The sequence below is a fragment of the Pinus tabuliformis genome, chromosome 8 (assembly GCF_031772625.1).
Source record: "Pinus tabuliformis cultivar Carrire ecotype Pingquan chromosome 8, CPIR1, whole genome shotgun sequence".
NCBI classification, from domain to species: Eukaryota; Viridiplantae; Streptophyta; class Pinopsida; order Pinales; family Pinaceae; genus Pinus; species Pinus tabuliformis.
The window spans coordinates 1,224,177,733-1,224,204,221 of NC_142294.1; the positions used below are offsets into that span (position 1 = coordinate 1,224,177,733).

The window sequence follows — 26,489 nt, forward strand, 5'->3', positions numbered from 1 at the left end:
ATACTAAATATTAAAAATATTTACTTACTAAAAATCATAAAATAAATATCAAAAAAATTTATTAGAATATTAAAATAGAAAGTAAATTTTTTTATTAAAAAAATAAGATTATTATATTTCTACTCACACTTTTAACCTTTCTAAACTTACAAATGAAGTAACTTTTCCTTTAACTAACACAATATTAAAAATATTTACTTAATAAAAGTCATAAAATAAAATATCAAAAGATTTATTAAAATATTAAAATAGAAAGAAATTTATCTACAAAAAATCATAAAATAAAATATCAAAAAATTATTAAAATATTTAAATAGAAAGAATTTTTTTTTGAAAAAATTAAGATTATTATATTTCTACTCATAGTTTTAACCTTTGTCAACTTAAATGAAGTAATTTTCCTTTATCTAACACTCATTAACAATTTATTATGGTTCTTATTGGATTGCATGTGGATGAAAATAAACTTCAAAATAATTTAATTCTCATAAGATTTAGGGATTTTTTTTAATACTAGTCTTTTGATATATATATATATATATATATATATATATATATATATATATATATATATATATATATATATATATCATAACTTTTTATAAAACAAATTTTATTTTTCAATTTTGTAATTCCTTGCCCATATTAATTATCACTTTTGTTTCCTAAACACTATTTAAAAAAATAAACAATTTTAAAAATATAATAGATAACAAGTCGTTATTTTCCCAATTTTTTTTTGCTATTATACTAAATATTAAAGATATTTACATACTAAAAATCATAAAATAAAATATCAACAAATTTAACAAATTTAATAAAATATTTAAATAGAAAATAAAATTTTTTATTAAAAAATTAGAATTATTATATTTGTATTGACAGATAACTTTTCTCAACTTAAAAATAAAGTAATATTCCTTTAGGCTCATTTTCTGAACGCTTATGTTGTATTGGTTAAGAATTGTCTTTGATGTTTTATCAAGTGTAGCAGGCTCTTCAAATTGACAAACCATCCAACCGGTCCTGGAAAAGTTTGTTTCAAGTCCTGATCAAACAATCAGGGTTCGCAGTATATATTACCTGTCTATTAAGGTTACTTTGTTTATCCTCAGGCATTTCAGGAGCAGATTCTTCCAGATCTATCTTGACAGATGCGAGTCCCCGAATCAGATCTGCGATCTGGGGCTGTGATCCAGTGCGGAAGGGAGCCTTTGTGTGACCATGGCCCTGGGCAGATGCAGAACAGATATCTGCATAAACCCTCGCCCTTCCCTTCGTGTACGCTCCATTCCTGCTACCCGCTCGGTCTATGCTTGTCAGGTCTCTCGGGTTGCCCTCCTTGCAAACCAGATCCACTTTTTCCCATTCATTCTTCTCTCCTTCGCCGCTGAGGTAGCGAGAAACCCGTCGCGCAAACCCTTCCTTCCCGTTTTCGCTGATCTGGTTCAGCTTCGTGGCCAGGGCTGGAAGCTTATGGATCCGATGGATCTCGGCTGCGGATGAAACAGCTGCAGGTGCGGCGGCCATTTTCGATCGCACGAAAACTCCCTCAGGACCAAATCCCTTGTATTATACAACTGTTATACAACAGATATATAAATTTTGGTTTTTCTGTCAATTCCTCCTCTTCTTCTGTGCTATTCTGTTTTCCTCTGTTGCTGTTCTGTTTTGTCTACATACAATTCAAGCAAATGCTTGATCCTCATTTGGGATATTTGTTTTGTTTTTAAACATTTGGTGGGTCATTTTTATCTAGAGTACATGTTCAAATATTAAATGAGATAAATAAGACGTCAATTTTGTAACCCATTATGTGTAATTTTCCAAATATGCTTGGAGTTAAATTCAGCGTAATTGGTGCGTTCTTCCTGCAGTAACGCAGCTTCTATGTTTTCAGTGTTCTTTTTGTAAGTTGGTTTCTCTTTGGCCAACACTAAGTATTTTTTTTTTTTTCCGAAGGTGGTAAAACCTATCAACTCAACTCAGGTGTCAAACCAACAATGAGGAAGGCCAACACTAAGTATTAATGATCGGACCAGATTGTATATTTTTAATATTGGGCACTTTCCAGTTTATTATAAATATATCACTTTCCTATACTACATAATGAAATGCAACAGATATTTAGATTTAGTCTGTGTCAATTTATCTTCTTCCTTTTTCCCCTGAATGGATTCAAGATTCTGGTCAGTGCTTTCTGCTTTTAAAGAAGGAAATCTAAAATTCGTTATATTGAAATATAACGAATTTAGTGTCTAGCTTGACAGTAATCTTAAAATTATTAATAATTAGATAATAATAAGTATTTTCTGGATTACTATCTGACCACCACTACCTTTATGTAACCAGGTTTCGATGGATCTTGCCATCCTCCAAGAAATTGGGCTACAGCTAGCAAATCGCACGCTGGATGAAATAATTATTGAAAATATTCTACTAGCAGCGAACAGACTGCAGATATTGCACTTTATAGAAAAGAGGGATAGAGATAATAGTCGAATGATAATGTGGGGATTGTAACGCGCATATAATCAGATCTTCAATGAAGCAAACGTATTGCTTTATTTTAAGAGGATTTCAGGTATTATATAAGAGGATTTCAGGTATTATTTGATGGGTGGTTTTGAACGTCAAAATTATGGAGATCTCCCAAATTATGGATTTTTCCCCTCCTCCCATCAAAATAATCCCTGAAATCCTCTTAAAATAATTACGCCGTAAGGACCTAGGCAAGGACCCAGATAAGTTAGCAAATGGAATATGTAAACCCTCCATCTTTGACAAGTTACTAAGCTGCCACAGATTCCCGCTTGCGTAAGAATTGTGCCCGGTCATCATATCCCTGAGCTCTGCTGGGATTGAACCAGTGATCTCATTGAAGGAGGAGCAGAATTGCGAAAGATAACACTGCAAATTCATTTCAACGACATTGAGTGTCCTATGAAATTTAGATAAAAATGGAGACTTGATGGGATCTACTTTTGAGATTATCAACGTAGCTAGTACACACATCCACAACAGTGGTTACTGGTCAAACCGAACCAGCTTATCGGTCACCCCTCCAGAAATTACAGCCACCATCAGTGACTATCAATATCATATAAAGCCAAAATTGTCTGATATTATATGGCCCGGTGAAAGTGAAACTACGGCGCGGGATTGGGCCCGTGGAAAGGAACTTGCTATTGGTTTGCCTAGAAAGACAGGCTACTAAGAATTTGTAAAAGTGAATGGTAGCAACCCGATGAAAGGATTTTGTGTTGATGCGTTTATTGTTGTAGTGAAATTGCTGCCCTATTTTTGGTACACATTTAAACCTTGTGGAACAGGGAATTCTGCACCCAATCACGATGTTTTTAACGTGTAAAATGCAATGGGTTACCACACTGCCATATTGTTTCATGCAGGTTTTCTTTCTCTACGATGTTCTTGAAGCATGGTGACTAATATTTCTGCTCTTTTTTTATCCTCAGGGATTTTAGCTTCCCTCTCAAAACATTGGTTTTCTTTACATTTGATGGTATTGATGCGCTTAAAATGCATGATTCTGATGAAGACTTTGAGAGAATGATGAAGCTTCACTACGTAGGCAGTAAATGAAAGGTATTTGTGGAAATAAATTTAGGTGCCCATGTTGTTGCAAGTGTCCTAAATAAGTTGTGTTAAGAAGTTTGTGAAAAAAAATTAAATATGATACAAATATTCATAGTGTTTCATACTTTGGAAAATGAGAGTAATTTGGATTTTATGTTTCTGTTTCTTTCATAAGATTAAATTCTGGTGCTAAATGGTTCTTGTCAGGGAGCTTTCTGTACATATATTTTTGCAACTCTGTTTTTATTTTTCCATCATTTCATATATAAGAGAACTTTTGGATTTTATGTTTCTGTTTCTTTCATAAGATTAAATTCTGGTGCTAAATGGTTCTTGTCAGGGAGCTTTCTGTACATATATTTTTGCAACTCTGTTTTTATTTTTCCATCATTTCATATATAAGAGAACTTCAACATGTGTTTTATTTATTGTTTTTTTGGAACAAAATGGATTTAAAGAAATTATTTTTTTTTGCAACTCTGATTTTTCCATCATTTCATATATAAGAGAACTTCAACATTTAAATTTTGGAACAAAATGGATTTAAAGAAATTATATAGTTTTTCAAAAATGAATAGGGAAGATGTTCTCTATGCATAGCTGGAAAGCGTCTTCTTGGATACAGGGTCAAATGCAGTTATGCATGGTCTCATTTAGCCATGCCAGCCTTGCTAAAAGTTCTTTGCCCATACCCCATCTGGATTAAATGAATCTGTGCAGAGTAACGAGGCACATTACGGGCATGAAGTTGATTACGTCCATGACCACTTTCGGGATGGCAGCGGGGCAGACTACGGTCACAATGAGGCAGATCACAATTATGAGCCTTCAGCCTTGTCCTCTGAAACCGAAGGCCAAGAGGATGCAGATAGATTTGATGGTTTATTTTCTCCATCGCAAGAGTATACCGAGGTGCCACGCTCATTTGAGATCGGCTTCTCATGGCCAGAAGAAATCGATGCTGGAACAGAAGGATTTGATATAATATATGGTAAAGAACAAAAAGTTGCTGCAGAATACCAGCAGGTGATGGAAGTCTCAGTTGATGCAGAGAATACCCAAGTTCTTGAATCTGTCATTCTAGACAGTGTACATGATATAGAAAACTTACCAGTAGATGCAGAAAAAAATGTTAATAGTTCTGAGGACAGTATTCCTGAATTGGTATCAATTATGGACTTTGGTGCAGATGTATCTCATGAATCTGAGTCTCATTTTGGTAATAGTGGTTCACATGACTTTGTTTTCTCCTCATCTGAAACAGAAACTAACAGTGAAATACAGAGTTTTGAGAGCCTTTTCATTCAAGATCCAGAGGAACTGAGCACATCATCAGGTGGAGGTGATTACTATATTCCTGCAATGGCCAGTCAGTCCAAGACACTAAATTTTGAGAGCCAAAATGAATTTGAATTCAGACATAATGAATCTGTCATGTCTCTAGTGGAAAAGAGTAGTAGGGAGGGGGGATCAGACATATCAGTTGTTCATGATCTCGGAGATTCTAGTACTCCAGCAAAATCACTGAAATATATCTTGCTTTTTGGAACTATAGGTGCATCTATTTTTGCAGTTGCGATGCTTGCTACATATTTGGTCAGTGTGTATAGAAAGAGTGCCAAATGTACAAGTCCTAAGAGAGCCCAAGAACATGATCAGAACACTGTAGCAGAGAAAAATGGTCCTACAGAAGATGGTCATTCCATACCGAGAAGGGAGATACTATATCCCCAGAGAAATCACTTTTCTTCAATGCAGATGACTGTGCCCTGCGAAAATAACTTCGAGCCGAGGGATTCCTATGTGCCGAAGGTGGAACTTCTTAATGAGTATTTGCCATCAAAGGTGGTAAACACTTCAGAAAGAAAACTCAATACCTGGCTTTTATCAAGTACCCAAGAAAATTCATTTCACACCCCAGAGAGGAAGGTTAGGAGAAGCAACACATACTCGGAAACAGAGCAAGGAAGTATGGCTACTCAAGAGATGTCTATGGATGATTCTCCATCTTATGGGAGCTTCACAACTCTGATGAAAGAGGTATTCTACTTTTAATCCCAACATCAAACTTGTTAAGCTTTTCCTTTGTTTTTTCTACCTTTGTGTTTTGGTTTTGAAATAATATTCCAACCTTTGCAAGGCATTTTCTTGCTTATCAATTGCCATTGAATATCAAGTAAAAGTGGAATTTGGTTTCTTCATTTCGAGGTTGGTAAAATAGTTGTCTAGGAGCAGGGGAATTTGGTTTCTTCCATCCTACCAATCTTCCTTATATATCTTGTCAGACTTTTTCAGTGTTGTGCGAGCCATTTGATGTACAGATGTTGTTCATGTGCTTATTTCAGTCTCAATTCTCTTTTCACTGCACCTTGTTTCCTTTGCATTTCAAGTAAAAATGGAATTTGGTTTCTTCATTACAAGGTTGGTAAAATAGTTCTCTAGGAGCCGGGGATGCTCTTCTTCCATTCTACCAATCTTTCTTATATATCTTATCAGATTTTTTCAGTGTTGTGTGAGCAATTTTATGTAAAGATGTTGTTCATGTTCTTATTTCAGTGTCAAATCTCTTTTCACTGCACCTTGTTTCCATTTTATTTCTAGGATATCTATTCTTCCCTTGAAAATTTTCTTCTGGGTAGTCCTCAATTCATTCCATAAATATGTAAAAACAAACCAGCATGTAGGAAATATTTGAATGAGTTATAGATAGTGATCCAATTTCATACTTGTCTGATTGTGTATCTCCAAAATTTGGTTTCAGAGATACCTTTTTATGAGTTGTTTGTCTACAATGCAGGGTTCAAGTGAAGAGCAGATGAAAGTGACACCTGTAAGAAGATCAAACCGACTTCGTAACCAAAAGAAGTCTCCATTATCAGCTGTACGAACGATCTCTAAATGAAGATCCTGCATCATGTTCTTCCTTAGAGCTACCTGATTTGAGCACAGGGAAAAGCACGAACGACATAAAGAATTTTTTCTCCAAATGACTTTCGCCTTTACATGATTATTTCTCTCAAAAAGTTAAGGCTTCATTTTTATTTTTCATGAAAACGTGCAGGGAAATGGTGAGCATGTTCCCTTGGCGGATTGATAGTTGGCCGTCTTCAAGCTCATACTGTTGCTTAGCTACCATGGTATTGATCCAGTAAGTCTGTTGATGTTCAGCACCAACCTACTTCGATTCTGTTACTTACCTAATTCTGGAGGCAAGGACCCAGATAAGTTAGCAAATGGAATATGTAAAGCCTCCATCTTTGACAAGTTACTGAGCTGCCACAGATTCCCGCTTGCGTAAGAATTGTGCCCGGTCATCATATCCCTGAGCTCTGCTGGGATTGAACCAGTGATCTCATTGAAGGAGGAGCACAATTGCGAAAGATAATACTGCAAATTCATTTCAACGACATTGCGTGTCCTATGAAATTAGACAAAAATGGAGACTTGATGGGATCTACTTTTGAGATTATCAACGTAGCTAGTACACACATCCACAACAGTGGTTACTGGTCAAACCGAACCAGCTTATCGGTCACCCCTCCAGAAATTACAGCCACCATCAGTGACTATCAATATCATATAAAGCCAAAATTGTCTGATATTATATGGCCTGGTGAAAGTGAAACTACGGCGCGGGATTGGGCCCGTGGAAAGGAACTTGCTATTGGTTTGCCTAAAAAGACAGGCTACTAAGAATTTGTAAAAGTGAATGGTAGCAACCTGATAAAAGGATTTTGTGTTGATGCGTTTATTGTTGTAGTGAAATTGCTGCCCTATTTTTGGTACACATTTAAACCTTGTGGAACAGGGAATTCTGCACCCAATCACGATGTTTTTAACGTGTAAAATGCAATGGGTTACCACACTGCCATATTGTTTCATGCAGGTTTTCTCTCTACGATGTTCTTGAAGCATGGTGACTAATATTTCTGCGCTTTTTTTATCCTCAGGGATTTTAGCTTCCCTCTCAAAACATTGGTTTTCTTTACATTTGATGGTATTGATGCGCTTAAAATGCATGATTCTGATGAAGACTTTGAGAGAATGATGAAGCTTCACTACGTAGGCATTAAATGAAAGGTATTTGTGGAAATAAATTTAGGTGCCCATGTTGTTGCAAGTGTCCTAAATAAGTTGTGTTAAGAAGGTTGTGAAAAAAAATTAAATATGATACAAATATTCATAGTGTTTCATACTTTGGAAAATGAGAGTAATTTGGATTTTATGTTTCTGTTTCTTTCATAAGATTCTGGTGCTAATTTGGATTTTATGTTTATGTTTATTTCATAAGATTCTGGTGCTAAATGGTTCTTGTCAGGGAGCTTTCTGTACATATATTTTTGCAACTCTGTTTTTATTTTTCCATCATTTCATATATAAGAGAACTTCAACATGTGTTTTATTTATTGTTTTTTTAGAACAAAATGGATTTAAAGAAATTATATAGTTTTTCAAAAATGAATAGGGAAGATGTTCTCTATGCATAGCTGGAAAGCGTCTTCTTGGATACAGGGTTGGAACAAATGAAAGTATAAGGCCAGTGCATTTTTAAGTTACACAAAATGTTTTTAAGGTTGGAGTTGATCACATTAATTTGTAATACTTGTTTACAGTTTGCCAGAAAATCTAAATGAGCAAGTTAGTTATAAATTTTATTTTATAGTAAAAGGATGGTGGCTTGAAATTATGCTCGACAATAAACAATAATTAAAAAAAATTAATAAATAATAACTAAAAAAAAATTAATCATTGTTATATTAAACATTTTCATAGATTATATTTTTTTATCATTCCCTAAAATATAAAACAGTTATTCTTTAATTATTTCTTAAAATATAAAACAATAATATATAAAAAAAAAATGGTGGTCAAAAATTGTGTTAATGTTTTTTAATCTTTGTTATATGAAACTTTTCCATAGATTATAATATTGTTTGATCATTCATTATAATATGAAAGAAAAATATGTGATTTTTCATAATATTACATATTCATAAATTTTGTGAGATGAATAAAAAAAACCAATTGATCTATTATTTAAATTATGATATTAAACTGTGGCTCTTTACTGGTTTAAAAAATTAAATCCTAAATTAAAAAAATAATTTTTTATTTGTATATTTTAATGTTTAATTTTTAAGAAACTAATTTATTTGTATTTTATTTAAATTAATATTAAATTTAAGTTTATTAATACTTATAATTACATTAATAATATTAATTCCTTGAGCCTCAAAAACGAACTCGATGAAACCAATTTTGCTACATTCGTCCTTCACATATGGGATATGAAAACCTTCATCTTAGATCTCTCGGATTTATAGCAAAATTGGCAATGTGAAAATATAAGGCTGGTGCATTTTTAGGTTACACAAAATGCTTTTAAGGTTGGAGTTGATCACATTAATTTGTAATACTAGTTGGTTATAAATTTTACTTTATAGTAAAAGGGTGGTGGCTTGAAATTATGCTAGACAATAATTAAAAAAAATAATCATTGTTTTTTTTCAGAAGAAAAAAAAGCGGAATTCTATTATATTGGTATATCTGAATTACATAACAGAAAGTCTAGAGTTGATTCAACAACTCAGAATGCAGAAATAACCTTCATAGTGCAGTAATAAAACTAAATCCATGGAGACTGTAGTCATGGGAATTCTGGAAATAAGGTAGTACGAAAGTAGGGCAATACTTACATAACAGAAAGAGCTTGAGCGATAGAGTAAATAAAAAAACCGGGGAATGGTACATACCAGAGCCAGATGTATGGAAGAGAGAGTTATGTACCCGGAAGATCGAAATCCTGAATATGGTACCTTAGTTCCCCCACTGCAATTGTCATTTCCCATTTACCAACTTGTGATTGAAGTCCTTTCTTTGATAGTTCATCTGCCTGTGTATGTTGGGACCTGTTCACATGTTTTATTGCAAAATCCTTTCTTGATGACCATAGGGATTCTATTTTGTTCATCCATCCAGACAGATAGTGATTTTCTATGGAAAGCTTGGCATTAACATGATGTATAATGATTTTGGAATTGCCATAGATCTGCAACGACTCAATATTTAAGAAGATACTGATTTGAAGAAGCCCTGTTAGTGCCATAGCTTCCGCCTTGTTGTTTGATCCTTCACCCCCATTCCAATATATGGCAATATGCTGATCCTCCTTTGTGACAATGTAGACTCCACAAGTACATATTCCATTTTGAGCAGCCCCATCAAAATAAGCTCTAGGAATGTCCGTCGGACAAGGAGAATAAGAATGTTCCTTAGTCTTAGCTTTCTTCTGCTGTGAGCTGTAAGGAGAAATAGAGTGGTACTGAGAGATGATGTTTTCAAAGACAGATTTATAACTATCCTTGTCGTTTTGAAATAGAGACTTGTTCCTCCATTTCCAGATAGACCATAAAGCAATTAAAGGAACAAGTCGCCAGCTCTCTTTCTGATTACTCCACCAGATAAGTGCATCTTTTATAGAAGGATGTGATATATTTGTGAAACCAAAGTAAGTGGCCAGGTCCCTCCATAGCTCCTGGGAGTGAACACATTTTAGGAAAATGTGAAGATTGTTTTCTCCCTCCGCTTTGCAGATTAAGCAAATAGCCGGACCATGCCAATTCCTCTTTTGTAGGTTGTCCCATGTTAGATTTTCATTATGAAAAACTAGCCAAGCAAATATGATAATCTTATATGGAGTGCCAGATTTCCAAAAGGAAATGGGGAAAATGATTGCAGGAAGAGAAATATGAGTTTTTAGAAGTGTTAAATAAATATCTTTCACATAGACATTCAGCTTACCCTTGGCCCCCTTCCAGATAAGATAATCTTCCGATTCAGATTTACATATACCCCTATTCCGCATTGACCAGATTAGTTGATTCCACTGTTGAGCAAGAAGACCATTTAGGCCTAGTGCAGAGGCATTTTTCCATATGGGAAAGGGACCTTGCCACATATCAATGACCTGCCCCTAGAAGAAGATACCATTACGATGGAGAAACTAAAGTAGCTGTTGATATAGATTATATTTTTTTTATCATTCCTTAAAATATAAATCAACTATTCTTTAATTATTTCTTAAAATATAAAACAATAATATATAAAAAGATGGTGGTCAAAAATTGTGTTAATGTTTTTTAATCTTTGTTATATGAAACGTTTTCATAGATTATAATATTGTTTGATGATCCATTATAATGTGAAAGAAAAATATGTGATTTTTCATAATATTACATATTCATAAATTTTGTGAGATGAATAAAAAAACCAATTGATCTATTATTTAAATTATGATATTAAATTATGGCTCTTTACTGGTTTAAAAAATTAAATCCTAAATTTATTAATATAATTTTTTATTTATTTAAATTAATATTAAATTTAAGTTTATTAATACTTATAATTACATTAATAATATTAATAATGATATGAATATAAATATCAAAATTTGGTAATTAATAACAAAGGCCCAAGAAATATTTTTTTTGTATATTTTAATATTTAATTTCTAGAAACTAATTTATTTGTATTTCATTTAATTTTTTTTTTTTCCCCTTGGAAAAAGTCGTAATTTCTATTAATATTTAGAAATTACATTTTGTAGATGCCGAAGCATATTCATATAGAGGCAGCAATGCCTATCGAGTTCACATATCTATAGATCTGTCAATAAACACTAGTGGTCTCCACGCAGGGAGTCTACAAAATACTATAAGCAGTGATAAAAAAAATGTCCACGCTCTACGCAGAGAGCTCATATAAACTGTATGCAACCATAAAAGAGTTTGTCACTCATAACTAAACAGTGGATATATATACATGCTAATAAACAAAAATGGAGAGCTGTAATGTGTGAGCTTTATAGCTCATCTCCTATCTGATCATCAAACGGTCTGTGGTAATGCTGGTAGAAAGTGCCGTCGATTTCCTCCTGAATCAACCAGTCATTTCCATCTCTGTGCGCTGCCTCTTTGGATAGCTGGTCTGTGACTGTATTCTGTTCCCTGTAGATATGTCGACAGACAAATGATTCAAAAGAAGTAATCAGTCTTTTAGCATCATCTAAAATGTGCCTTAATGAAAATGCATAACAATGCGATGCATCATTCAGCCAGTTGCAAACAATTTTAGAATCTCCAAAAAGCTGTAGGTGTCTGCATTGTTTTTGAATTGCAAAATGTATGATATGTTTTGCAGTGCATAGTTCAGCAAAGTTATTTGTGCCTCTGCCAAGTTTCATTTGTATCTTGAAGCAATGCAATTCGTTGAGATATAGAATATCCCCTCCCCCACAACCAACTTCCTGTGTCGAGCCATCAAAGTATGCACAGGGCTTAGATTTGTCAATAATCTCAGGTCTGAGGATACGAGGGGGGACAGAGGGATCCACTTCAGGTATCAAGTCGATGTATTTCATTTAAATTAATATTTATATTTAAGTTTATTAATACTTATAATTACATTAATAATAATATGAATATAAATATCAAAATTTGATAATTAATAACAAAGGCCAAAGAAATTTTTTTTGTGGTGAATTATAATGGGAATGTGGTTGTTCGACCTCATGGTTATGAAACTCTTAGTTTTGAAGAAATCAATGTGATGAAGCTCATCAAGAAGGTTGTTGGTTCCAAATACTCTCTTGACAACAAAAAATAAATAACCATGGCCACCCGATTGAGTAGCATAAGCATAATTGAGAGCACAGACTTTCAAAAGCTGATAAAGCTTGCATTTGGAATAATAATTAATCTAATAATTCTTGCAAGTCTTCTACACCTACTTCCAATATGTTGAATGAGACTCTACCCTAAAATTGAGCTATACTTAGTTAATTTAGTTATATTTCCACTCATTTCTCCATTGTGAGATGTCAGCTATACTTATTTAATTTAGTTATATTTCCACTCATTTCTCCATTGTGAGATGTCAGCTATACTTATTTAATTTAGTTATATTTCCACTCATTTCTCCATTCCAGTACTATGCCCCTTCCTTCGACTGCCCCTTCCTTCCACTACTTCAAATCTTCTTCTAGGGCTAGTTTGGCTATTCAGACAACCTCTAGCTGCTCAGAAGATTGATCTGTAATTTTCCTACTCTTCTCCAGATCCTTCGACTACTTCAAATCTTCTTCTAGGGCTACTTTGGCTATTCAGACAACCTCTAGCTACTCAGAAGATTGATCTGTAATTTTCCTACTCTTCTGTAATTTTCCTACTCTTCTCAAGATCTGAATTCACCGCATTTAACATCTGCAAGGCTTCCTATTCCTTGATATTAACATGCTCCACCTAGGCAAGGACCTTTTCTATTCTTTTACTTGCATGTTCTTTGGCCTCTTATTCTTTCTTGTATAGCAAATCATACCCTTCTTTTGTAATTGACACAAAATTGTCATCTGATTTCTTAGATGAAGCTCATTTTCTTTGTCCAGAAGAGGATCTTTGACAATAGAAATTTTCATATTAGCACTTTGTGCATCTTCTTTTGCTGCAACGATCTCAGTTTTAACTTCTTCAAGGGAATCTAATAATTTAGTTGCATTTTCTTTGGCTATGTTAACCTCAACTTCGGTGCATTAGACAACTTCAACTCAATATCCTTGACATTGGTCAATTCTTTCTTCAACAAGTGAACCTCTTCATTAGCCTTACTTGCCATTGCAAATGCTTATTTGGCTTTAGATTCCCATTTTGCAGCAATAGCTTCCTCTTCATCCTCAACCATTCAACGTGATGCATATGCCGAATCGAGAGCCTCTTTCAGAAAACATATCTCTGCAGACAATTCCTCTGCTTTTTTGGCATTGGCCTTTGAAGCATTCACTGTGTCCATGCCCTGTTTAGCTGTCATGTCCTTACAATCCATCGCAATGGAGATGTTTTTCTCGACCCATTGAAGCTCTTGATGTGCAGATTGCAAGGAAACCGCATCAAAAGCATGTTGTCTCTACACAGCTTCAAGTTCAGATTGTCGGCCTTGATCCCTCTTCTGAGTAGCCTCAATTGTGTCCTACTCAAGCTCATCGATCGACAACTTCTCACTCTTACATTTCTTTAGTGCTCTCTTCTGAACCACACGAGACTCACTCAATCTCACATTGGCTTCATCTAATGCCCTCTTATAAAGAAGTTGATCAGAACTATTGCTTGGTTGAAGTTTATGAGATTCATATGCAATATTAATTCAATAATTAATAAAAAAATATAGTCTTACACACCCTAAATCAACTTCAGTTTATAAACATTAGAATTTCATTTTTGCTACATCTCTCCATCTTATTTATATGGTTTCTCAATTTATGCCACATCTCTCCATCTTATTTAGATGGTTTCTTAATTTATGCCACACCTCTCCATCTTATTTAGATTGTTTCTCCATTTATGCCTTACGGCGTTTCCTTTGCAACATTTGGTGCAAATGCTAGTTATGGATTATGGAGATCTCCCAAATTATGGGTGGTCTTGAACGTCAAAATAATTATGGATTATGGAGATCTCCCAAATCATGGGTGGTCTTGAACGTCATAGTAAAATTTTGTTTCGTTTCCTTTTTATTTTTTCTAATCAAAGAGCTTTTATTAAATCATAAGATTACATCTAAAAGTACAACTTTTCAAAATTTTACTGGCTTCACTCTTACTAGATTTATTGGTGTGTGGGTACAAACCCCAATAAAAGGAAAACTTCCATAAAAACATAAAAAGCCAAAACCATAGAGGCAAGTGATACCAAAAAACCTGCAAGATCAACATATATCCAACAACCATTGAAGAATTGACGAGAGCAAGGTGGTCTAGTCCCAAGCTAGGATATGGTAGAGGTCCAAAGTCACAATGGAAATGTTTCTCCATATGGCTAGAGCCACCTTCAAATCGATCCACCTTCTCTTCAATACGCCTTTGCCCCCTTATTAGGCTCGCCAAGTGATCAAGCATCTACCATTGGTTGCACTAAAGATCATTCATGAAACTTATGACAACATGTCGATTATCATGACGAGCGCAGTTGAGCTTGTCCAAAGTGATAATAATTTTCCACTGAACACTACTAATATCATTAAGGGGGGGCTAGTTATAGTTTCATATGGCTGAGAAAGAGTTGAGTCTACAACCTCGCCCTATCTGTGATCTCCTCGCATATGCCCCCCACGTAGCCCCCTTTCTCCCAACCATCTTCTTGCCTATCCTCATTAGCAGAGCATTGTCAACTAGGTTGCTTTCTCACCAATGGTGACACCATAGAAGCGTTGAAATGCTAGCGACCATAAAATGCATCTGAGGTCAACATGCAATTATAGCTAGCTCCAAAACTTCCTACGTTAACCGACTAGGTCACAACGAGCTCAGGACCTCCAAACTAATACAAAGGGATGTTAACTGAGCTCAAACACTACACCAATAAGTTTAGTACTAGAACATCATACCTTACGATTCCTCTGCCCCCACTTAAATGGACATATAATGCATGCTACCAAGTGGCAAAAGGTTTTCCCAACAAAAGGTTTTCCCAACCTGACAAGTGAGAAGCTAAATGCAATTCCCCTAGTCTAAGGCCCTCGACCCTCTAACAAAATAACAAACCCTCCATAGACTGGAGCTAACACAAAAGGTTTAAAATACAATGAACAACAACCAACACCTAGTGCCACCTTACAATAGCTTTGAAACCAATCCCTTTAGAAAGGAAGCAGACAGATTGAGGGAGAGAACCATACTTTCTTACCTCTTTCCAAGCATGGAGCTTCCACGACTCGTTTTGGAGAAATATTGGTGCACCCATGGCATAAATTGGCTAGACAAGATTAATTGACTCTCTAGACAACTTCAAGCAACCTCACCATATTCCAGGACCCCAATTAAGTTTCAGTTGAATCGATCGTCCTCCTCTCCAACCTCACTGGACAAAACAAAAACACCCCTCAACAAACACTCCCAAGACGCACAAACAACTATCCCCATTATCCTTGCCACCCTACTTAGAAAATGCATGTTAAAATTACTCCCATGTTCATTTCATACAAGTATAAATAACCTACAAACAACAAATAGACACTCTTTCTCGCGTCAATATCACAACACTGCAAGTCCACCTAAATTCCATTAAATATAATAACTATTGAGTAACCTCAGCTTCCTCTCTCACACGAGGGTGCATGTCACTGGGTGCCACACCACCCCTCATTAAATTCCCAGAGGGTCATTGGGGTGGTGGGAACCCACCACAATCCCCACATCCCCATGCAATGACACCCCATCAAGGAATATTTTGTTCAAATTACAATAATTTTATTTTTATTCATAAAATTATATATTAAATGTTGAAAGTTTGGAAGCGTTAGTCCACTCATATTGTACTCATCATTAACAAATAATCATCCTATATTCCTCTTAACTTCATATTTATCAAGTCTCTAGAGGTGCAAACCTTCTTACAAATCTACTTTATAGTACAAAAAGTGTTACTCGATTCAATATGAACAGAGAATCAATTTAGATTTATCTCAACTTTAATTTTATCAAATATCTTAAGGTCAAACTTATTTTAAAATGCGAAATTTAAAAAAATTACACTTAATTTATACTTTCCCAATCCTTAACAAATATCATTTTAAAATAGAAATAGATTCAAGTTTAAGCCCGCGGTAGACCGATTGGTCGGATCCCCTTTTGCCATTTCATCGGAAATCTGTCACGAGGTGCGAGTTCAATCTTCGAGTGCACCCGAGTCAGTCTTCGAAGGTCAAGCCAAATGGTATATGGCTATTACTCACCATAAGACCATTACACTCGAAGAAAAAATTAAAACTATTCAAATTTAAATTCATAATTTAGTCATCAAATTAATTAGCATATAAAAAAAATTTATTTACATGATAAAAAATTAAATATTTAAAATTAATATATTATAAAATATTTCTATATTGCAATTAATTTTTCTAGTTCTAATGAAGAATTATGATAAATATGCATGGACTGGGGAACGAACAGCTAGGGTTTACAGTCGTTCGCAGGTGTTGAACTCCATGGAAGGGCAGAAAGGAGGGAGCTCCACTCCCTCCTACAAGCAAGTTGTAGCCAGCCGAGGTAAGAAGCCAATAGAAGAGGTCAGAGGTATCGCTGAAGTAGGGAAAGAAAGCATGGAAGAAGAGCAAGAGGGAATTACATCAAAAGAGAATAATAGCACAAAGGAAAAGGAGGAAAACGACAAGGAACAGGGGGCAAAAACCAAGGCACAGAAGGGTCCATGTAAACTCAGAGTTAAAGTCAGACCCAGAGTAGTTCTGAATGATCCTGCTCTGCAAGCACACAGGGACCACATGCGGACATATGCTATCATTTGTAAGTTCATGGGAGTATGGCCCACTGAAAAAGCATTACAGTCATGGATTAAATATCATTGGAAACCAAAAGGAAGCATTGATCTACATCTTGGGTCAAAGGGATTCTTCATTGTGGTCTTCACAAATATTGAGGATAAAGACAGATTGTTTGAAGGGGGGCCCTACTTCCTCGTAGCTGCTGGCCTCTATATGAGGCCGTGGATGATGAATTTTGTCTCGGAGCGGGAGACATTCACTTCGGTTCCCATATGGGTAAGGCTTTACTCCCTTTCTCTTGGTTATTGGCAAACAGAGTCGTTAACAGCCATAGGAAATAAATTAGGACGTTTTTTCAAAGCCTCAGAAGCCACCAGAAGGGGAAAATACACTACCTTTACACGAATTTGTGTGGAAATGGATCTATCTGGAGCCCTACCGGATGAGGTTATCTTGGAAGTTTTTGATGAAGAATGGGTTCAAACAGTTGATTATGAACATATTCCATTTAGATGTCGCAGATGCCATGAGCATGGACACCTTTTTAGGGATTGCCCTCTCAGTTAAACAGAGAATAAGAGCAAAGCTACCACTATGAAAGATACTGAAAGCTTTCATAAAGTGAGCCATAGAGGAGAAAGGGGCAACAGAGGACTTAAGCAACATCAAGTAGAAGGGCCTCAGGCTAGTCTAAACAGGTACCAAGTACTCGAGGAAGAAGAAGAGATAAAAAAAAAGCAGATCAGGGAATGGAGGGAAGTCTAGAGGAGAAGGAGAAAGAGGAAGACAAGGAGCAAACAAAGGATAATAATAAACAGAAAGAGGCTATGATGAGTGATGTAGAACTAGATATGGACCAGGAAATGACCCAGAGCTAGATGGACATGGAGGACCATGAACTACAGGATATTCTGGAGAGAGAAAACCTAGATTTGGAAGGGTTCTTGAAACAAGGAACCATGGGAGGGGTAGACTCGTTACCTCAAGAAGAGTTCACTAGAGTACATCAACTGTACTTATGGAAAACCCAGACTACAGGGATGAATAGGCAAAGTAACACTACAAGACAGGGTAGTGAAGGGGTGAAGACTATGAAAAACACACCAGGATTAGCACCTAGATGCCCAGGAAACAAGAGAGGCAGAAAAAAGCAGAACGAGCTGTTGATGGAATGTGGAAAGCTAATGATAGATTCAGGTAAGATGAAAGACCTAACCAGTTACTCCTTCACAAATCTTTAATGATGAAGTTCACTTCTTGGAATATTAGGGGTCTAGGTAGTAAAAGGAAACAAAGATTAATTAGTAAAGGAATGAAATAAGAAGCTCCAGACATGTTTTTAATCTAGGAAACTAAATGTTCCATTCAGAAAATTAAAGAAATATATAAAAAATGGCTCATTCGTTTTGATTTTTTAGAAGTCAAGGCAGAAAATAGAGCAAGAGGCGTTCTTACTCTTTGGAACCCCAAAAATATTGGTATAAGAGATGCTGAGGCTTCTAGAAATTATTTATCAGTGGTTATTCAACCCGTGGGGGAATAGGGAGATCTATCTGGTCACCAATGTTTATGGCCCTCAGAGAATGGATGAAAACTTAGGTTTATAGATTCTCTTGTGGATCTCAGAACAAGATATGCAGATATACCATGGATTTTGGGTGGTGATTTCAACATGATCAAATCACTATCGGAGAAAAAAGGGGGCACCAGAACTCTAAACAAAGACTCCTTAGGCTTTCAAACTTTTATGGATTCTATGAAGCTAGTTAACATTGTTTCGAGTAATGGTCTCTTTACTTGGAACAATAAAAGAGGAGGAGAATCTCTAGTTGCTTCAAAGTTAGACAGATTCATCATCTCAGAGGACCTTATGCTCAATAATAAGGAAATGGCGGCGAGCAGTCTCCCCTTTGGAGGATCAGATCACTGGCCAGCTCAACTAGAGGTCAAAGGCATAGGTACCCCGAGGAATAGACCTTTCAGATTTGAAAATATCTGTCTCACCCATCTAGATTTCATCAACAACATTTCAGGTTGGTTGTCTGAGGATTTACACATTCAGGGTACAAGTATGTTCCTTCTTCACAAAAGATTAAAACATAGCAAGTGCATGCTAAAATATTGGAACAAGAATGAATTTGGAAATATTTTTGAAGGAAAAAAAGCTGTTGAAAACAAATTGTAGGAACTAAACCAAACCCTTATCATGGTTGGCTTTGAAAAAGTCAGAAATGAGAAAGCTACTAAAGTCCAGCAAGAATGGGAGAACTTTTGTAAACAAGAAGAAATATTTTGGAGAAAAAAATATAGAGTGCAATGGCTAAAAGAAGGAGAGCGAAACACCAGATTCTTCCACAGATCAACCTTGGCAAACAGAGCCCATAATAGAATCTCTTCGATCAAGGATTAGGGAGGGAAACTTCTTAGTTCCTACAAAGACATAGAAGCCGTGTTAGTCCAGCACTTTCGTGGGATAGCAAAGGAAATCATTTCGGACAGAGAGCATTTCATCAAGGACTTAACAAGACATATACCAAGACTAGTGTCTAGAGAGGATAAATTCAACCTCAATAGGCCAGTGACTGAAGAGGAGATCAGTGAGGTCCTCAAGGAAATGCAGAATGGTAAAGCGCTAGGCCCTAATGGTTTCAATGTAGATTTCTTTAAAGCTTGCTGGAATATTGTTAAACAGGACATTCTGAATGTAGTAGAAGATTCCAGGAGGAATAGAACTATTCTGAAGGCACTCAACACCTCCTTCATCTCTCTGATCCCTAAACAGGATAATTCCCTAACTCCAGATAAGTTTAGACCCATAGCATTGTGCAATGTGGTTTACAAGATAATATCCAAGGTTGTAGCCAATAGACTCAAACATATTTTGCCCACTCTTGTGTCTGGGGAACAATCTGGTTATGTGGAAGGCAGGCAAATTCTCAATAATATCATTCAAGCACAGGAGGTGGTGCACTCATTGACTAGTAACATGAAGGCTGGAATGATCATGCAACTGGACCTAGCCAAAGCTTATGACAAGTTGAATTGGACCTATATTAGGAGGGTTCTTATTACTTTTGGGTTTGATCATAACTGGGTCAGATGGGTCATGGCCCTGGAAACTTCCCCCAGTTTTTCTATTTTGGTAAATGGTTCTGCCTCCGAGACTTTTATTCCTTCAAGAGGCCTCAGGTAGGGTGATCCACTCTCTCCCTTTCTCTTCATTCTCATGATGGAAGGACTGGGTCGGTCCATCAAGCAGGCAAAGGAAGATGGCAAAATCAAGGGTCTCCAACTTTCTGAGAGTGGACAATCCTTGACTCATCAACAATTTGTGGATGATACCATGCTACAAGGAATCCCTACGGTCAAAGAGGCTCTAGCATACAAACAACTTCTAAGTGACTTTTCCATGGCTTCAGGTATGGAGGTTAATCTTTCCAAATCCAAGATTTTTTTCTTTAATACCAATATTGCTATTCAAAGGAATATCTCCAGAATACTGGGCTTTCAAAGGGATTTCCTTCCTTCAAAATATTTCGGCATTCCTCTAACTGCTAAACCTCTGCATAAGAGCATATGGGAACCGGTGATTAACAAGATGCAGGATAAAATTAGGAATTGGACCATCAGATCTTTAAACTTGGCTGGTAGATTTGTGCTTACAAAGGTTGTTCTTCAATCTATCCCAGTTTTCATGCTTTCAGCTCTCCCTACACCAAAAGGAGTCTTACAACAATTTAGAACCATTCAAAGAGATTTCCTCTGGGGAAAGGGGGAGAATAGAAAGAAATGGGCCTTGGTAGCCTAGGAAAAGATTTGCAAACCCAAAAATCATGGAGGTCTTGGTTTGGATGATCCAGAGATTCTAAGCAAGGCTTTAGGGGCTAAACTTTGGTGGCGTTGGGTTAAAGAACCAAAGGCTCAGTGGGCTAGTATTTGGAAAGAAAAATATGCTAGCACTTGGCAAATTAACGATCATATAAGGATGTCTGGAAGTATAAAGGGCTCATATATCTGGAATAAGGCCTGGGAGAATAGAGGCTTAGTACAAAAGAACAACTTCTGGGAAATCAGAGAGGGAGATCTGGCACTATTTTGGGAAGACAAATGGCAACAAGAACTAATACTATTAAAAGAGGATTTTAAGGACCTCAAGATAGAGACAGACATCATAGGGTTATCTAAGGTTAAATATTTTTGGGATCAAACCAATAATGCAGGAAAATGGAGAAACTGGAGGAATATTGTTTACAGGGAAGACAACCCCTTGAAAGCTAAAGGAGAGGCTCTTATGAAAATGTTGGAACAAAGGAAGATTCTAGTAATAGGGGGGCATGATCAGTTAAGATGGGGCAACAACAATGAGGGCACCTTTAATCTTAAGGAGGCAAAACGCATACTCCTTGAGCTGGATTCTCTTGCTCCGGATAGAATTTGGCAGAATCTATGGAGGCATCAAGGCTAGATGAAGATTAAACTCTTCATGTGGCTGGTTTACCATAAGAAAATTCTGACTTGGGACAACATTCAGAAAAGGGGGGTTCTGGGGCCTTCCAGATGCCAGCTCTGTGAGGCCCAAGAGGAAACTATGGAACACCTCCTCAACAATTGCATCTTCACCTCTAGATTGTGGGACTCTTTTGCCACCATCTTCCAAAATACCGACAGGGATAGAGGGAGTATCATCAATACCCTAAGCATATGGAGGCGAAATTTTTCTGATTCTGAAATTCTTTGCTCAGCTTGGGCTCTCACGCCTAGCTTCATTATTTGGAATGTCTGGAAAGAAAGGAACAATAGGATCTTTAAAAATGAAAAGAGACCCTTCCAATGTCTTTTTGAGCAGACCTTAAGACAACTTAGGGAGACGGTTAGTACGACTGTGAGAAATCCCCCTAAGAATCCACCTTCAGATGCTGAAATGAGAATTCTCAGACAGTTGGGCATGCAGGGGCTTATTCCTCAAGGCCTGGACAGAAAGGTTAGGATAATGGAAACTGAGCAGGACTATTGGCATCCTCCCCCTCAGGGTTTTCTGAAATATAACATTGATGGGGCCTCTAAAGGCAACCCGGGTATTGCTGGCTTTGGAGGGGTGTTAAGGGATGAATTGGGAAATATCCTTTCCATCTTCCATTGCCATTTAGGCAGAGCCACTAACAACATGGCAGAACTAATGGCTATGGAGCAATGCTTAGAACTCCTAGTGAAGGAAAATCGGCAAAATGTTATTATTGAAGCTGACTCTGAGCTAATCATTAACTCGGTCAAAAGAATCAGTTGGGGCATGGGGCCGGAGAAGGTTTCAAAACATTGGAGGTTGATCTAGGTCTTTCAATGGATCCAGCTCCACCTCATGAGCCTACACACGGTAAGTTTTAACCATGTACGAAGGAAGGCTAACAAACTGGCGGATTTATTGGCTAACCAAGGAGTGAATTGTACCATTAGTAGAGTCGTGATGGGTTGGCAAGGGTTGTCTCAGAACAGACTCAAGGAATAGTGTGGTTGCCAAGCAGATGAAGATATGATGGTGTATCGTCGCAGAGCCAGGGAGGCTGTGTCCAGATAATTTGGTTTTGACATGAGTTGCTACTTTTTCCTCATTTTGATCCTTCTTCGGTTGCTTGGCGATTTCTGCTACCCAGGTAGTTGGCCGGAGGGATGACTTTGTTCTTTACATGGGTTCATCAATGGGTGCAGAGGGGATGGTGTGAGAAGCCAGAATCCAGGCTTTTGTGGTGGTTGGAATACCCTAGATTCTCTTCACGGGGACGTAATTCCACCCGCAAAGTGGTTTTCTAGTCATCGAGCGCCTTTCAAGCAGAAAGTGGTTTTCAAGATTTGGGAGCGATTCCACTCAAGTCTCTACATGTGGCTGAGGGGTGGGTATGAATACCACCCTCATCGCACACTAACCAGCGGTGCTTTAGGCCCGTGTGATATGATCCTGGGCAATCAGATCAAGCACGGAGGATCAACGGCTAGGAATCATCGAGCATGTCAGTGGGTTTATGTGGTTATGTGGCGAGATTTTTGGCATTGCGATATCTTCCTTTGCCGTTGGATCAAGCCTGGGAGATCTACGGTCAGGAACCTTTGAGCATGTCAGTGGGTCCATACGGTTAATCGACGGGCTCCTTGGCACTGCGATATCTTCCTCTACCATTAGAATGGGCTTGTTGTTTTGACGATGGAGATTAAGGGTTTCAACGCTCATTTTTGTTTTGAAGATATTAGGTATTTCATTGGTATGAGTGTTAGTCCCCCATTCGGATTGTGGTGAGTCACGTGGCTGGCCTTGGTACAATTTGGGTTTTGCTATTTTGTTGGTAGGGATTAGGGTTTACATCCTTAACTCGATGCCCTTGGTTGTTAGGTGGTAGTTTTTACCTGGTCCATGGATCCACTTGGATGGTTGTAATCTATGTAAATTATTTTCTGATTTAATGATAAAGAAGGTACGGCTCCTGCTTTAGCAAAATAAAAAAGAAGAATTATGATAAATATCAAGTATTACTGCATTTGTTTTTGCAAAAGAACTTGAAATTCACTTAATCATATTTATAAAGGAAACATATATGTACAATATTTTGATAGTAATTGAAGTTTATAAAAATGTTTGGCTTATCAATATTATTTTAGCAATTCTATTGATATATACATACATTGATGATAGATTTAATGTGCTATAGAAACTTGCAAAAATGCTCATTTGTGTTATAGAAATTTGTAAATATGCTCATTGACAAGTTTTATTAATAAATACTTTTCGGAAGTGACTTCAAATATAGAAATTAGTTGGTTTCAATTGCATATTGTCACATATATAAATTGATCATAAACTTAATTTTCTATAGAAACTTGTAAAAATGTTCATTTGTGCTATAGAAACTTGTAAAATTGCTCATTGACAAGTTTTACTACTAAATACTTTTCGGAAGTGACTTCAAACATAGACATAAGCTGATTTCAATGGCATATTGACACATACATAAATTGATCATAGACTTAATATGCTATAGAAACTTGTAAAAATGCTCATTTGTGCTATAGAAACTTGTAAAATTGCTCATTGACAAGTTTTACTAGTAAATACTTTTCGGAAGTGACTTCAAATATAGAAATAAGTTGATTTTAATTGCACATTGGCACATACATAAATTGATCATAAACTTAATGTGCTATAGAAACTTGTAAAAATGCTCATTTATACTATAAAAACTTGTAAAATTGCTCATTGGCAAATTTTACTACTAAATACTTTTGGAAAATAACTTCAAACATAGACATAAGTTGATTAACAAATTTTACTAATAAATACTTTTCAAAATAACTTCGAACATAGAAATATGTTGATTTCAACCTAGAGAAAACAAATAATATGCATTATCTCATATGTTCTACAAATTTTTATACATATTTTTATGCAAGTGCAGTTATTTATGAACAACTTTTTCGAAGTGAAAATGCATATCTAATTTTTTTTAATAGATATGAATGTTCAATTTTTATTAATATAATTAATTTTCTTAATTTTTTTATATTTTTATTAAAAGTACATTCCAAATTATATTCAAGATTTTATTTTTTTTAGAATTTCTTTATTTTTTTTTTCTAAATTTAAAATTAAAATTTTAATAGATATACAAATTCAATTTATGTAAAACTCATATTCAAATTATAATAATGTAAAACTCTAATACAGTAATATCGAATAATCTATTTAGAAAAATATTAGTTAATATAAATTTAAAATTATATATATAATTGATTCATATTTTTTTATATTTCGATCTTGTAAAGATTTTTTCGCTACCATGAAAATATTTATTTAAAAAAATTATTTATCGCATTAAAAAACTATATAATCAATAACAATATATAAAATCAATAAATAACAATATATAAAAACATTAATAACAATATAGAGGCTACTATTAATAGTTTCCCTTTATGCACGAGCCTCCCTTTATAAAATCATTTTTTCATAAATAAGAGTCTCCCATTATAGGATCATTAGTCACATTGGAGACTATGCAATAGGGTGTGTGTAGGTTAATCATTAATTTTTATAGTTAATGGAAATTTCAAAACATATTTCAAAAATTTTGAGTATTTAAATATCCCTTAAGAAAATAAAATTGAATTTTGTAATATTTAATAATAAAATTAATATATCAAACAATATAAAAATTATAGTTCAATTTTTAAAAAAATTATGTATTAATTTTCTTAAAATCAATAAATTTAATTAAAATTTCAAAATAAAATAATAATATCTAAAATGTTAATAAAATATGATAATATTTTAATAATGAAAATAGATATTTTATAAAATAAATGGAGGGGCCAATAGGAAAAGTGATAGCAATAGCATCTAGGTTTTTTTTCTTTTGTTCAGGTCATTCTGAACCAAGGTTTGTTTGGCCTCTATGTGGACATGCGATGGAGTGACACCTGGCCTTCCAACTTCCTTATCTGCGTGGATTGCTATTCTCTTCAGCTTTCACCTGTAGGACTCATGCCCCCATGCATGACAATGCCCTTTTAGCTATCAAAAATGAAAGAAGACGGGTAAAATGAAAATATAGGAGGGCCCACCCTAGTGGAAGCCTCTAATGTTGAGTCTTTGTTGTGGACTATTTTATGCTTCAAAAATGCCTCTAGGAACCCTGTTTCTTGCGCTAAAGGAGGTTTGTTTCTTTCAACTTGGGTGAAGGGAAAACGAAATTAAGGTACCTTAACTTTTTTCCCTTATCCACCATTTTTCATGCCCTATGTAAGCTGAATATATGGAAATACACTATGTTTTTTTACCCAAGGGGATATGAGGCTTACACCGGTAATGGGGCTGAGTCTCCCATGGGTTCAACACTCATTAGTGGTATCACCCTGTTTTCAAACAAATGGACAAAGGAAAAATATTTTCCTATTTTCACAAAAAACATGGGGGAAAATCAATTGTTTTATAGGTAAAAAATACAAATTCATTTTTTCTATTAAGAATTTTTTTTAATAAAAATGGGGCATTACCAAAATGTTTTAATGTTTGTAATATGAAGGGAAGGTCCTTCATGACTTCTCTTTACTCAAAGATAATAGTATAACAACAAACTCATCTATAATTTTGAACTCTAGCTTATTTGAGGGTGCTTCGGCTGCCTCCTTCAAGGAAGGAGTTTAAGGGAGGGCTTTTGAACATGTAGAATAGAGCTAAAATATTTCACAACCCTATTTAGTAGACAAAATGGAACAAGCCCCAACCATGGTGATCAATAATTTGAAGGTGTCTACTCTTTTTCTACTCTTCAAAAGTAGGCAGTCATTTGTAGATTCAATGGCTTTTGGCCAAAACTTGAAATATTTATCTAGTGGATTTTCACTTCATGGACACAAAATGTGACATACACTTATGCTCCAAAGGGTTCTTCATAGTCCAATTCAACACATAAAAGTGCCTAGAATTTGTTCTTCGGGAAGGGCCATGGTTCTAGGGGAATGTTGGATTATTCATCACTCCATGTTTTTTGGAATTTGGTGCCACAACAATGGTGTACACAACC

General features: G+C 35.6%; 2 protein-coding genes across 4 annotated transcripts in view; both read left to right on the top strand.

Annotated features, from left to right (window-relative positions):
* The first annotated feature begins 936 nt into the window (after positions 1–936).
* Positions 937–26,489, top strand: part of LOC149239804 (uncharacterized) — a 91,824-nt gene continuing 66,271 nt past the window's right edge. The window contains exons 1-2 of one of the 2 annotated variants that reach the window (XM_089373548.1): positions 937–1,517; positions 2,353–3,420. In XM_089373548.1, coding sequence (XP_089229674.1) covers positions 1,225–1,506 — 282 coding nt within the window. In that variant the 5' untranslated portion in view covers positions 937–1,224 and the 3' untranslated portion in view covers positions 1,507–1,517; positions 2,353–3,420. Of the gene's footprint in view, positions 1,518–2,352; positions 3,421–26,489 lie in introns of those variants that run through there. The other variant, XM_089373546.1, reaches the window with a different exon arrangement.
* On the top strand, positions 4,129–7,476 carry LOC149239805 (uncharacterized). 2 transcript variants are annotated; one of them, XM_089373545.1, is made up of 4 exons: positions 4,129–4,939; positions 5,153–5,637; positions 6,395–6,478; positions 6,659–7,476. In XM_089373545.1, the coding sequence occupies exons 1-4, from the start codon at positions 4,627–4,629 to the stop codon at positions 6,689–6,691; spliced, it is 915 nt and encodes a 304-aa protein (XP_089229671.1). In that variant the 5' UTR covers positions 4,129–4,626; the 3' UTR covers positions 6,692–7,476. The 2 variants fall into 2 exon arrangements, with proteins under 2 accessions (XP_089229671.1, XP_089229670.1); XM_089373544.1 differs by having other exon boundaries at positions 4,129–5,637.